The sequence below is a fragment of the Megalops cyprinoides genome, chromosome 2 (genome assembly GCF_013368585.1).
Source record: "Megalops cyprinoides isolate fMegCyp1 chromosome 2, fMegCyp1.pri, whole genome shotgun sequence".
Taxonomy (NCBI): domain Eukaryota; kingdom Metazoa; phylum Chordata; class Actinopteri; order Elopiformes; family Megalopidae; genus Megalops; species Megalops cyprinoides.
Genome location: NC_050584.1, coordinates 62,065,437 through 62,077,829, shown reverse-complemented (window position 1 = coordinate 62,077,829; position 12,393 = coordinate 62,065,437). Strand labels below are relative to the sequence as shown.

The following is a 12,393-nucleotide window of genomic DNA, read 5'->3' as shown; positions in this document are numbered from 1 at the left end:
GGTACTTAACCCAAATTTCCTCCATAAATATCTTGCTGAATAAATGCATAACATATAAGCTGTGGAAATTTCCCTGGACAGCAGTGTCTGCCGAGCAAGAGTAACAGTAACAATTCTGTGGAGACGCAACAATCACATTTGCGGTTTGCTTTACCGAAGGCCAGCGTTTCTGTGATTCATTATGGAACATGGGGGGGCTCTGTGGCACAAGCTGTCGGGTTCCTCAGCGAGCCAATGGGCAGAGGATTGTGGGACGACGCTCCCTCTTTTCGCACAGAGACACACAAACAACACAGAACATCTACTCAGAGTCACCACACAACGTCGCTCTGCGTGGGAGCTTCAGTGAAGCTGATGGACTCATTTCGGAAGAGTACAGGGAGGACCCCACACACACTTGCGAAAATAATGAGGCCTTATGGCTTTTTAACAGTAATTCTGAGTTTTAGCAGAGATACGCAGAGACGTTAACCTGGGCAAAGCTGCTGTCTCTTTACGCCGAGTGAATGGACTGCTAAAATGGGCTACAATGTTTTTTTTTGGGGGGTCATGGGTTTGTTTTTGCTCTCTTTAAAAAATGACCACTTTGAAGCAAACTCACAGTCTGATTGCACAGAATCCCATACTTGTGATACTTGCAATGTGATTGCTTGACTGATTGATTGCAATGTGATTGCTTGACTGATTGACTGCAACAGAATGAGTGCATTTGCACACCGCAACAGGTATGCGCTCGGCATCCCACACTATCAGTCAAAGAATGCCACACTTCCAAAGTGAATATTTTAACAATGAAAATTCATCTTTAGGTGCTAAAACCTGCCTGTAAACTAAAAGTCAAATGCAGGAAAAAACAGGTATACAGGTATCCTGCCTCATCCTTCCTTTTTTACAGCTGGGCTGTCAGCCTCAATGCACTCTGTGTAGTTTCCCCTCTATCCATCTACGTACAGCCCATTCACTCATCTCCCTGTTACTGAAATGATCCTGGCAATCTTTCCTATTTCATTGTCCAAGCTGTCAAGGACTTTCAACAGCCGTGTACAAAGTCCTCTTTGATTCTGCACTATTCTGAGCCACTGCCACCAATCCTCCTAACTGTTGTAGGCTTTGAGGGACTGAGGAATATTTGTACTGTGAGCAGGTGCGTGTGTTTACTGAACAGACGTAATTGAGCTGTCTCAGGGATGGTCTGGTTGGTCCGTAGCTGTCAGTCAAACTCAAAACAAAAGCGGGCTATCTCGTTCAGGGGACAGGGCTGGTCCACAGGACCTGTCAAACATTTAGGCTGGTGGTGACTCGGAGGGCTCCTAACCAAGCAGACAGACCACGTCAACAAAACTCAGCTACATAATCTAAAGAAAGAACCGCAAACAAATTCTGTTTCATTTGGAGACAAATAATGGTCAGGGTTAAACAAACCACGGCATTCAGGCAGACACACGAGATTGATGTTAGCGCTGTAGCTAACAGCGAAGGCCTTCTGATGACAAGCCAGCTCCAAAGAGGCAATAAGTTGTGTGCTACACCACAGACCCAGCCAGGTGAACAAGACCAACCCAAAATGCTCTTCCCCGCCCTAAGAGACAAGCCCTAATTTGAGGCTGCTGCCGTCTCTGAATTGAAGCCATGAATTTTTAATTGACCAAAAGTCCTAACAGGAGCTCCTGCTGAACCCTATGATGAGCAGAAGTGTTAAGGATCTCAGGGCAGCTGTAACCTGGCTGTAATGAGCAGCAGTGTTAAGGATCTCAGGGCAGCTGTAACCTGGCTGTAATGAGCAGCAGTGTTAAGGATCTCAGGGCAGCTGTGACCTGGCTGTAATGAGCAGCAGTGTTAAGGATCTCAGGGCAGCTGTGACCTGGCTGTAATGAGCAGCAGTGTTAAGGATCTCAGGGCAGCTGTGACCTGGCTGTAATGAGCAGCAGTGTTAAGGATCTCAGGGCAGCTGTAACCTGGCTGTAATGAGCAGCAGTGTTAAGGATCTCAGGGCAGCTGTGACCTGGCTGTAATGAGCAGCAGTGTTAAGGATCTCAGGGCAGCTGTGACCTGGCTGTAATGAGCAGCAGTGTTAAGGATCTCAGGGCAGCTGTGACCTGGCTGTAATGAGCAGCAGTGTTAAGGATCTCAGGGCAGCTGTGACCTGGCTGTAATGAGCAGCAGTGTTAAGGATCTCAGGGCAGCTGTGACCTGGCTGTAATGAGCAGCAGTGTTAAGGATCTCAGGGCAGCTGTGACCTGGCTGTAATGAGCAGCAGTGTTAAGGATCTCAGGGCAGCTGTGACCTGGCTGTAATGAGCAGCAGTGTTAAGGATCTCAGGGCAGCTGTGACCTGGCTGTAATGAGCAGCAGTGTTAAGGATCTCAGGGCAGCTGTAACCTGGCTGTAATGAGCAGCAGTGTTAAGGATCTCAGGGCAGCTGTGACCTGGCTGTAATGAGCAGCAGTGTTAAGGATCTCAGGGCAGCTGTGACCTGGCTGTAATGAGCAGCAGTGTTAAGGATCTCAGGGCAGCTGTGACCTGGCTGTAATGAGCAGCAGTGTTAAGGATCTCAGGGCAGCTGTGACCTGGCTGTAATGAGCAGCAGTGTTAAGGATCTCAGGGCAGCTGTGACCTGGCTGTAATGAGCAGCAGTGTTAAGGATCTCAGGGCAGCTGTGACCTGGCTGTAATGAGCAGCAGTGTTAAGGATCTCAGGGCAGCTGTGACCTGGCTGTAATGAGCAGCAGTGTTAAGGATCTCAGGGCAGCTGTGACCTGGCTGTAATGAGCAGCAGTGTTAAGGATCTCAGGGCAGCTGTGACCTGGCTGTAATGAGCTCTGGTCATTTGTAAAAGCACAGACAGTGTGTGGGGCCAGCCTCAGGACATCTTATTGGCCAATGAGACTCCAGAGCTCACTGCATCTGCTGTCTGAGTCTGACACATGTTCTCCTGTGTGTGTGTGTGTGTGTGTGTGTGTGTGTGTGTGAGTGAGTCTGTTTGTGTGTCAGAGATAGAGAATGTGGGTGTGCCTGTGTATGTGTGTCAGAGAGAGAGGGAGAGAGAGAGAATGTGTGTGTTTCTGTTTGTGCATGTGTCTGTGTGTGCTTCTGTGTGTGTTTCAGAGATGTGTCAGAGGGAGAGAGAGAATGTGTGTGTGTGTGTGTGTGTGTGTGTGTGTGTGTGTGTGTTTGTGCATGTCTATGTGTGTTTCAGAGATAAAGAATGTGTGTGTGTGTCTGTGTATGTGTGTCAGAGAGAAAGAGAGGATGTGTGTGCATGCATATTTGCTTTGTGTAGTACTCCAGCATGCTGTATAAGCCCCCAGCACAGGAGACCCCAGACTAACCATCTGTCCGTTCTATTCTATCTGCTCTGTCTGAGCACCAGCACCACCAGTACACCATGTACCAGACGCAGATCAGGACCACGCTGCAAGGTCTCAGTAGTATCCTCTGCTTAGATACCTTTGCACGTGTCTGTTCTTGGAGGTACAAGTCTCCATTTGCGAATGGCAGGGCCTCTACCAACATGGCTGATGAACACCCACCAACACAATGAATGAATTAGTGCACTATTTGCGATTCACTCTGGATCAAAGCGCCTGCCAGATTAATAAACGTAAATATGCATTCTCACAGCAAGCACCATCATCATAGCAAATACTGCTGCCATGTCCAGTGCCACCACTGGGATAAGCCCTTTACCTGTCGTGTGACATCATCATTCCTCATCACTGTCGTCATCATCATCATCATCATTCCTCATCACTATCAATTCCCTCCCGGCTAGCAGGCTACTATTGCAATGTATTCGTTTCTGCCATGCGTACATACCGAATAGTGAAAGTGAAGACGGAGTATTTTCTTCTTTTTTTATACTTTATTCAGTGCTTATTGACGAACCCCAGGGCAAACTGTACCGTCAATTAAAATCCCCTCAAAGAAACAACAAAAGAAAACGCGTTAGTTTGCAAAGGAGCATGGTATTCAAAAAGTATTGACCGGCTCTTTGATGCGTAATTGATGCATTGACAACACTAAAGCAACACACTCTTTCAGGTTTACCAGAGCGCTGAGTGATGTTGCCAGAGCAACCGAAGGCAGCCGAACGAAGCTGAAAATTCAATCAAAACTTTGACCCTCTTGCTAATGAGAAATGACCAACCTGGAGCAATTAGTGACATGCTTGCGCGTTAGAGGCCAGGCTAGTCCCACCTCAAAAATGAACGCGCTAATAGTTTTGGATTTCCAATTATTAATTGCCAGGTAGGTCGAAGTTTTGATTAACCCGGCCTTGGGTGCAAATCAATGAATTTCCTTCTTAACAAAAACAAGACGAGCATCCTCAAAGAGAAAAACGACTTCACAGAACCTCTTAGCTAGGAATCCAGGAACACACTCCAAGAGGATGGAGAGATGAAGGCATTATCAGTTACCATTTCTATTTCCTCTCTCAAGAATTGTGTTTTTTTTTGGGCTAAATGTTCTATTAAGTTCAACTCAATAACTGCCTGATTCAGAATGACCTGTGTTATTATGGTTACCTTCTCTTAAGAGAAAAACTGGCCTACACGCCACACTACCAGCTGTCTCTCAGCCTCTTCCTTTCTTTGGCTTGGTTCGAGGGGGGGAGGGTGGAAGGATAAGCGATTTTTCCCGCTCCTTTCACGATTGCATCTCACCCTCTTTCACGTGTAACGATCACGGGATGGGCAGGTGGGATGGATGGGGAGAGAAGCGATTGACCAGGTGGCAAAACTGACAAAAAAAACAACCAAAAAAACAGAAATTGTTCCTGTTACCCAAACGCTGCTGTTGCGCGAATCCTTCACGGCTACCTGTCATCGAGACCGTGCGTTGTGAGTGTGTGACATGACCATGAGCTGACCGTGACCGCGAGGTAAAACCGGCAGGAGAGAGACTGCTGAGAGAGAGCCAAGGAGGACGACAGAGGTAGGAAGTGAGATTAATGCTAAAGGTCACACATGTTATGATGTATAAAGTACAGTCCTTACAACTGCATCTGCATGGGGGGGTCTATCGATAACACCCGAGGTGCATTACAGCTCATAACAATCACGGTGACCTCTGACCCCCCCTCAATATGCCGTTCTCCGGTACTGTATGGTGTGTGTGTGTGTATGGTGGGGGGGTGGGGGATATCCAGTCAAACTGGATTACAAAGACCCCTTAACTTCATACCTAGACGTGTGGTTCAGTTCACTAGACTCATATGTTGGATGTGACCTATACTTGAGGCTCACACGTTCAAATCCCATGTGGGAAACAAACAATGTTTCAATCCCAACACTGAAACAAACTGATCTGCTAAAAAAAAATCACTGTGCATAACCCCTACCGAGACCGGCATTTCCGCTAAAACTGCTTTAATAATGTCAGGAAGGGAAAGCATGTAAGCATGCAGCACAGCAAGCCCTAATCATCAATCCCAGTGATGGCGGAACTCTTGACTGCAGTCAATCATGCGCATTTTGGCCTGTTTGCTCACATTTTCCCAAACGGTCGAATTTGTAAAAACAAACACCAAGCATTTCGGTCAAGTCAAACAACTTTCATTTTTATGTGCGCAGTGCCTGATTGTACTACAGATTTCTAGCTTTTCTGTGTCCTTCACCAAACAGATGCTCAGATGAATGATAAAATTTGCAAAATGCACTGTGTCACATCACCTAGGACCAGATGGCCATCCACCACAAAATTTAAAGCCCACACCACACAGAGCCACCGTTAAGAGTCACAGTAAAAGGAACAGTGCTAAAATTAGTACTAGCACTAAACCCCCTGCACACAATAAATCAGGCACAAACCTGACAAATGATTCAGGAGAATAAAGCAGAGGCACATCACGTTAATGTCATGAGGAGCCAAGGGGATGTAGTCGGTGGTTTTCTGGTTGATCCTTTCGGCTATGGTATAACTGTGAAGGACAACCCTTTGGGAAATGGGATAACTGTGAAGGATAACCCTTTGGGGAACAGTGTATTGTAACTGTGAAGGATGACCCTTTGGGCCATGTTATGAATACGAAGGATGACCCTTTGGGAAATGGTATAACTGTAAAGGATGGGCCTTTGGGCAACAGTTTAAATGTGAAGGACGATCCTTTAGCCTATGGTATAACTGAATAATGAACCTTGCGTCTACAGTATAACTGTGAAGGATAATCCTTTCCCTTCTTTCTGAAATTATAACCTTAAAAAACTGCGTTGGTAAAGTCACTGATACATGTTTATACATGTAATTTTAAGACCCTCAGTCCATACTTACCTACAAACCACATGTGGTACATTTCAAACCAAGTAACTGCTGTGTGTTAGAGGAACACGCGGGAAAAGAAAGTCAACCGTTGGTTAGCACATCACACCTGTTGGTTCAGGAGAGGTTCTCTGGCAGTGTGCAGGCCCCTGAATTGCACTTGAGTTTTCAGTAGTAAATTACCTGTATATTTCATAAAGCACTCTTTCTGCAACAGTAAGAATGGCCTTTTAGATTAGCTGCTTTCTTGGGTGTGTGTGTGTGTCTGTGTGTGTGTGTGTGTGTGTGTCTGTGTGTGGGTGTGTGTCTGTGTATGTGCGTGTGCGTGTGTGTGTGTGTGTGTGTGTGCGTGTGCGTGTGTGGGTGTGTCTAAAACAGACAGACGCAGAGGCTCCACCAGCAGCAGTGTCACTGGCATGGAGAGTACACGTTATGAGTTTTAAAAAAGCACTCAAAATGAGCAAGCTGGCTACATGCGGCTGGATCAATATCGGGCCCTCCACACAGTGAAGTAATCTTAAAGTGCAAACACAGCTGCCAGGTGTGAACTCTGAGCTGGGGCAGGGAGACAGAGGGAGAGAGAGAAATAGACAGAGGGAGGGAGAAACAGAGGGAGAGAGAGAAATAGACAGAGGGAGAGAGAGAGAGAGAGAGAGACAGAGAGAGAGAGAGACAGAGGGAAAGAGAGAGAGAGAGACAGAGGGAGGGAGAGAGAGAGAGAGAGACAGAGAGAGAGAGAGACAGAGGGAAAGAGAGAGAGAGAGAGAGAGACAGAGGGAGAGAGAGAAATAGACAGAGGGAGAGAGAGAGAGAGAGAGAGACAGAGAGAGAGAGACAGAGGGAAAGAGAGAGAGAGAGACAGAGGGAGGGAGAGAGAGAGAGAGAGAGGGAGGGAGAGAGAGAGAGAGGAGTGGCCTGGGCCCTGAGATCAACATAAGACTGGTCCTGAGAAGCAGTGTCATCACATAACTGGGATAATCAATTCATTTAGTTTCAGTTCAGAATGAATCTCATGTTCAACTATTCAATGGATCCAAAGATTCACTATTCATTTAATCAAGCTCTACCACCCCATCCCCCCCCCACCCCAGTCCCAACACAAAGCATCGTATGAATCTCCAGGTCTTTCAGTGTTAATAATGACTCACTGCAAAGAGACTGCCATTCACTCACACCTTCAGGCAGAAAAACTTATAACATCAATGAGTTCTCATTTTCATGCAGGGTTCTTTGGCTCTCCTTTTCAGAATATTAACAAGAAAGAGGGAAGAACACTGGATTTTTTTCATATTGTGTGTGTGTGTGTGTGTGTGTGTGAATCAGCAAGCATTTTAATTCTGTGATGTAACAGTCAAATTTTCTAATAATCAAACACATGGGTCTCATCTATGGCGTACAACGCAGCGTATGAAAAGAGGCCAAGATAAGAACCGTACAGCAGGAGCAACAACTACCAAGCACACAATGACTGACATAGAGACCCCACCTGTCACTCAACGGCACTAGCAGTGCGGCAGACCCAGAGAATGGCAGCACCACTCAGGGGACCCCTAGTTCATTGTCTGCTCGAGCTCGCCTTTCGGTCCTGGAGAGCCACATGAGGGAGCAGGGGGAGAGGGGAGAGCCCAGTGCCCTCTCTCCAATCACCTCAATATGGGTCTGCACAGAGAGCCTTTCTCATGATAATGAGCTATCAAAGCCCTCGGAGGGGGTGGGGGGGGCTCAAACGCCAAATTAGAAACCCTCACTGACGAAACCTGCGGGTGATCTCCGGTAACGCCAGGCCCTAATTAGAAGAGGCCTCCGATCCTCTCGCCCTCCTCAGTGTGTGTGTGTGTGTGCGAGTGTGTGTGTGTGTGTGTGTGCGTGTGTGTATGCGTGTGTGTATGCGTGTGTGTGTGTAAATTCACCCTGCCCTCCAGCAGAAATCACTCTATAATCGGAGGTGAGAAGCAGACCTGTCGACAAGTTTCACCACCAATTTCGTACTTGCCAGCAATTCCAGCAGGATCTATTTTGCAAGCGCGGCAGTACTGCCCGCTTACTAGTCAGAGTGGGGCTGAGAAAAGGGCTAAGGCAAGGTCATGTTCAGTGAGTGTGAAGTCCTTCATACGACTCATTATCTTTACACTCAACACGCTATTAAGAGGCAAAGGACAAAGTCCTGGAAAAAAAGGAGATACTTTTTGAAGAGATTTAGCTGAGCAGAAAATTCTGTTTAATCCAGATCTCAGGACTGTGAAATTCACTAAAACTCCTTGACAGCCATGCTACCTGTTGTGACGGAAGACCAATGCTATTAACAAGACCCTTGCAGAAACCAGCAGACCATCGCCTTGGACACACACACAGTACTTACCCCTCCCCTGAGGGGACTCCATGAACACTCAGTTCATCAGACCATTGCATAAAACACCTGGAACAGCCCGTGCCCCCCCATGGAACCTCCAAATTGAATGAGTGCTTTTTTATAGGTTTTTGGTTGCCATCAACAGCGATATCATGGGACTCACAAACGGTGAAAGTGTAACCAATTACCGGCTTTGCTTAGGAGTTACGCCTTGCTCAATTACCAGTTCTCTCCCATCAAGCCAATCAGTCACAATAAGTGACACATGTTCTCACATGCACACACACACACACACTCACAGTCAAACACAATAACAACAATGACAAGGCTGGGTACCACAAACATCAGCATCATCCGCAAAAAGAACTGCTGGGGCGCCCTCTGCTGTTCAGCTGAGAAACCGCAGGACTTACAGTTGGCTCCCAACTAGCAGTGGAGGTCACATTTAAGTGGAAACCATGATACCAAAATTAAAGAGGTCACCAAAACACACATATCATCATTAACATTCCTAGCATGCATTGAGGATCTCACCATTTATTTCTCCAATCTGAGCTACTGCTGAAAAAATGGGTGATGTAACACTGAGCTTGGACAAAGACAGGCAGGGGAACTGCATCTCACTTTCTCTGTAGCTTTCTTAAATTACACTGCGTTTCAAGCACGAACACAGACACACACACACACACACACACACACACACACGCACACACACACACACACACTGACAGCACACCTCTTGATTTAGCCCGCTGGAACATTTAGCCCAGTGGGCTCAGCCTGTTGGACAAAACCGTTTCCTGCCCGGGTTCGAGGCTGTGCTGCGGACACATCTGGATCTCCCCGCCTCTAATCCCCTCCACTCCCTCCTGTCCTTCAGCAGCCCGGAGACCTGGAGAAGCACCAACTCACCAATCCTTCCCAGCGCCTACCGGCTTCTAGCAGTCTGCGCTTCCCTCAGCCCTCTCAAACTACAGAAGTCCAAACATCTCCCTTCCATAAGCAAAGGATGACTTTATCAGGAGAATGGCTTGTTTAGCATTCAGTTTTCCTGACGATTTTTCCGCAATTCTGCTGTTTAACTGCCAATTACGCACATTAAGTAATGATCACTCCTCGAGAAAGCAGACTAATGTGCGGGTTTGGGGGTCTATACAGACTGCTATCAAATAGCACTAAGTCTGTAGCAACGGGTAACTGTTTTGGGCAACCATCTTTTTGACCGAGGTAAACAGGCTTCTTTTGTTGTGAATGTCATTGGTCACTGTATGCAGACGTGTGCGGTGTGGGTGTTCCCACATTACTTTAAAAACAGAGTAACACTGTTTCTAATAATTTCTCTCTGTGAGAAGCGCATAGAATGTTCTGGCTCTCAACTATTCACGTGCAGCGCTTTTCAGCGTCACTATAATAATTTGTCAAATAAATCCCAGAAACGAACAACATTGGGTGCACCCATGTCAGAGAAAACACTACATCCCAGTTCTGATACGTTCATTTTATACATCTCACGTGTGCATTTACCCGATAAATTTAATGAATAAAAAACAGGAAGGTGTAGGCAGGGGGCTGAGAGCGGGAGAGTACGGAATCAACTCCAAACTGGCAGCTCGAGAAAATTCAAAGAAACCTATCAATCGGAGTCCTGGCATTCTGGTACAGAACAGCGACGTGGTCACGAAACCTTGAGGGGACATAATTTCAGGAGTCGTATTCATACATGCATTGGACCCCAAGCATTTATGCAAAGCTCGCAAATGACCATTTAGATGACTGTTCACCGGAGAAAAAATGCTTGTTTGTCGCAATTGTTAATTATTCATGAGGTGTAATGTATGTGATTTGTCGTCTTGCGTTTAAGAAAAGAAAGGGGCAGCATTTGCACTAGTCAATAGCAGAAGGACGCGGGCGTTCTCCTCAGATATACCTCTAACGATTCAATCTTTGCTTCCGACAGCAAAGGTAACGTTTAGCCTACATACTGTGCGTGGCACTAAACGCGTTCAGCACCGATACGCTGATGTAGAATTGACTAATCGTAACAGGTACGCCAAGAACGCCGAGGAAAATCGTATCCGAAATCAAACAGGACCGGAGTGATGCTGTTCCCGTTACAGTATCTGCGTGAGGATGTATGGCATGTAAGACAATGGCATCATATTTTCAAACTATTAGGCGCAATTTATTTTCCAACCACAACAAATAACATGTTAAATGTTGTCGTTCTATTTGCAAATTGAACTGTTCGGGTCTCTGTTTAATTCTTTCCCCCTACAAGTCATTTTTCTCTTTCGCCTCGACAACATACATTAGCTACAGTACGTGAAGCCGTACCAAAAATTAAAGATATAGGCTAACATTGAAGACATCATATTGCAGACACGCTTCTAAAGCGTTCTTCCGTACTGATTATTGAAAGCAGTTTTTATTAAGGAACTGATACTTGGTCACCACCGATATCGCCCGAAAGTTAAGTTTAGCAAGTGTAGTCTGCCGTATTTACTTGAATTGCACTGAATGGTTTTGCTTCTGTAATTAACCCATAGTTTAATTTGAGGGTGAGCACACGACTGGTAACATTTATTTTTTTTTATTTATTTGTTAGTTAGTTTGTTAGAAAACTAGGGTACCCATGGAACACGATAAACTACGATGCACTCGTGAGTTGCACTTGTGCAGTAGTACATCCATAGATGAAAAATTCTCTTCGCAGTTGTCTAACTACAAAGCACACACACCATTCAAATTTAATGCGCGTGCCCCAGAAAAAAAAAACGTTGAACAATTTTCTGTGCTTCTTTTGCTGTTTCCCTGGCGTATGCATCATTCATACACACCACCTCATCCACGGAGAGCCTGCACTTAAGTGAACTGAAATCAAGGGGCTTCCGCTGCATTCACCACCTTTGCAAAAAAAAAAAAATTCAAATTAGGTTCGAAAGCGTTTTTTGGCGCCTTACCTTCATTCTCCGGGTAATTCCTTAAGGCCTGGTTGGGTGTAAGAGCGAGAGCGGTGAGGAGGGACGGGTAAATCCAAAGGAGAGCCATTTTTCAGGCTTCTCTGTGCGCCCGCATCCCTGTGCACAAACTTACTGAGCCTCGAGAGCGGAGGAGAGGAGTCGAGAGCAGCAGCGCGAGGAGGGAAGGAGGATCCACCGCGAGCCCGGCCTGTCAATCACAGCGGGATGCCTGTTGGGGGGGGGGGGGGGGGGGGGGGGGCGAGACCCTGGGAATCCAGGCGCATCCACGTTCGGAAGTCATGCGCGCACCCAGGCTCTCAATATTGTATTTATCGTAAGCGCTTCCTGGCTGGAAGAAGTCATTGAGGAAAATATACGTTAAACTCGCAGCAGTGTAACACTGTCGTGCTCGATCGTTTTTTTTTTCTCTCTGTTTGGAGCAGTGGAGATCTGGAACTGGGATCGGCGATGCAAATCTGTGATTGAACGGAATGAAAAGGTCTGTCAAGTCTTCTGACCGCGCAGGTTATTTAAAATGAGCAAAATGGAAACGTATTTGGCAAAAGTGACATGCGTCGAACACGAATTGGAAAGTGCTGTCGAAATAAGTGACAAGACTGAACAGAACACACATACATTTTTCTTGGCTCTGCATGATAAATACAACGCCAAACAAAATGTATTTGTAGCGTTACTTCTAATACTGTACTTCTCTGCAATTTGTTTAATTTCTGTCTGCTGCTGTCCTGATACTCTCAGGGACTGAGGGTTATTACCGAGCTGCAGATAGAACAGGAGAGAAATGAGGTCTTTTGACATCTGAAAGG

At 46.3% G+C, this 12,393-nt stretch overlaps 1 protein-coding gene across 1 annotated transcript in view; it reads right to left on the bottom strand.

Moving 5' to 3' along the window:
- Positions 1–11,654, bottom strand: part of LOC118769286 (ephrin type-A receptor 3) — a 123,388-nt gene extending 111,734 nt beyond the window's left edge. Inside the window, exon 1 of the mRNA XM_036516337.1 lies at positions 11,567–11,654. Within this exon, the coding sequence (XP_036372230.1) occupies positions 11,567–11,654 (88 nt within the window). The remainder of the gene's footprint in view (positions 1–11,566) is intronic.
- Between the last annotated feature and the right edge of the window lie 739 nt (positions 11,655–12,393).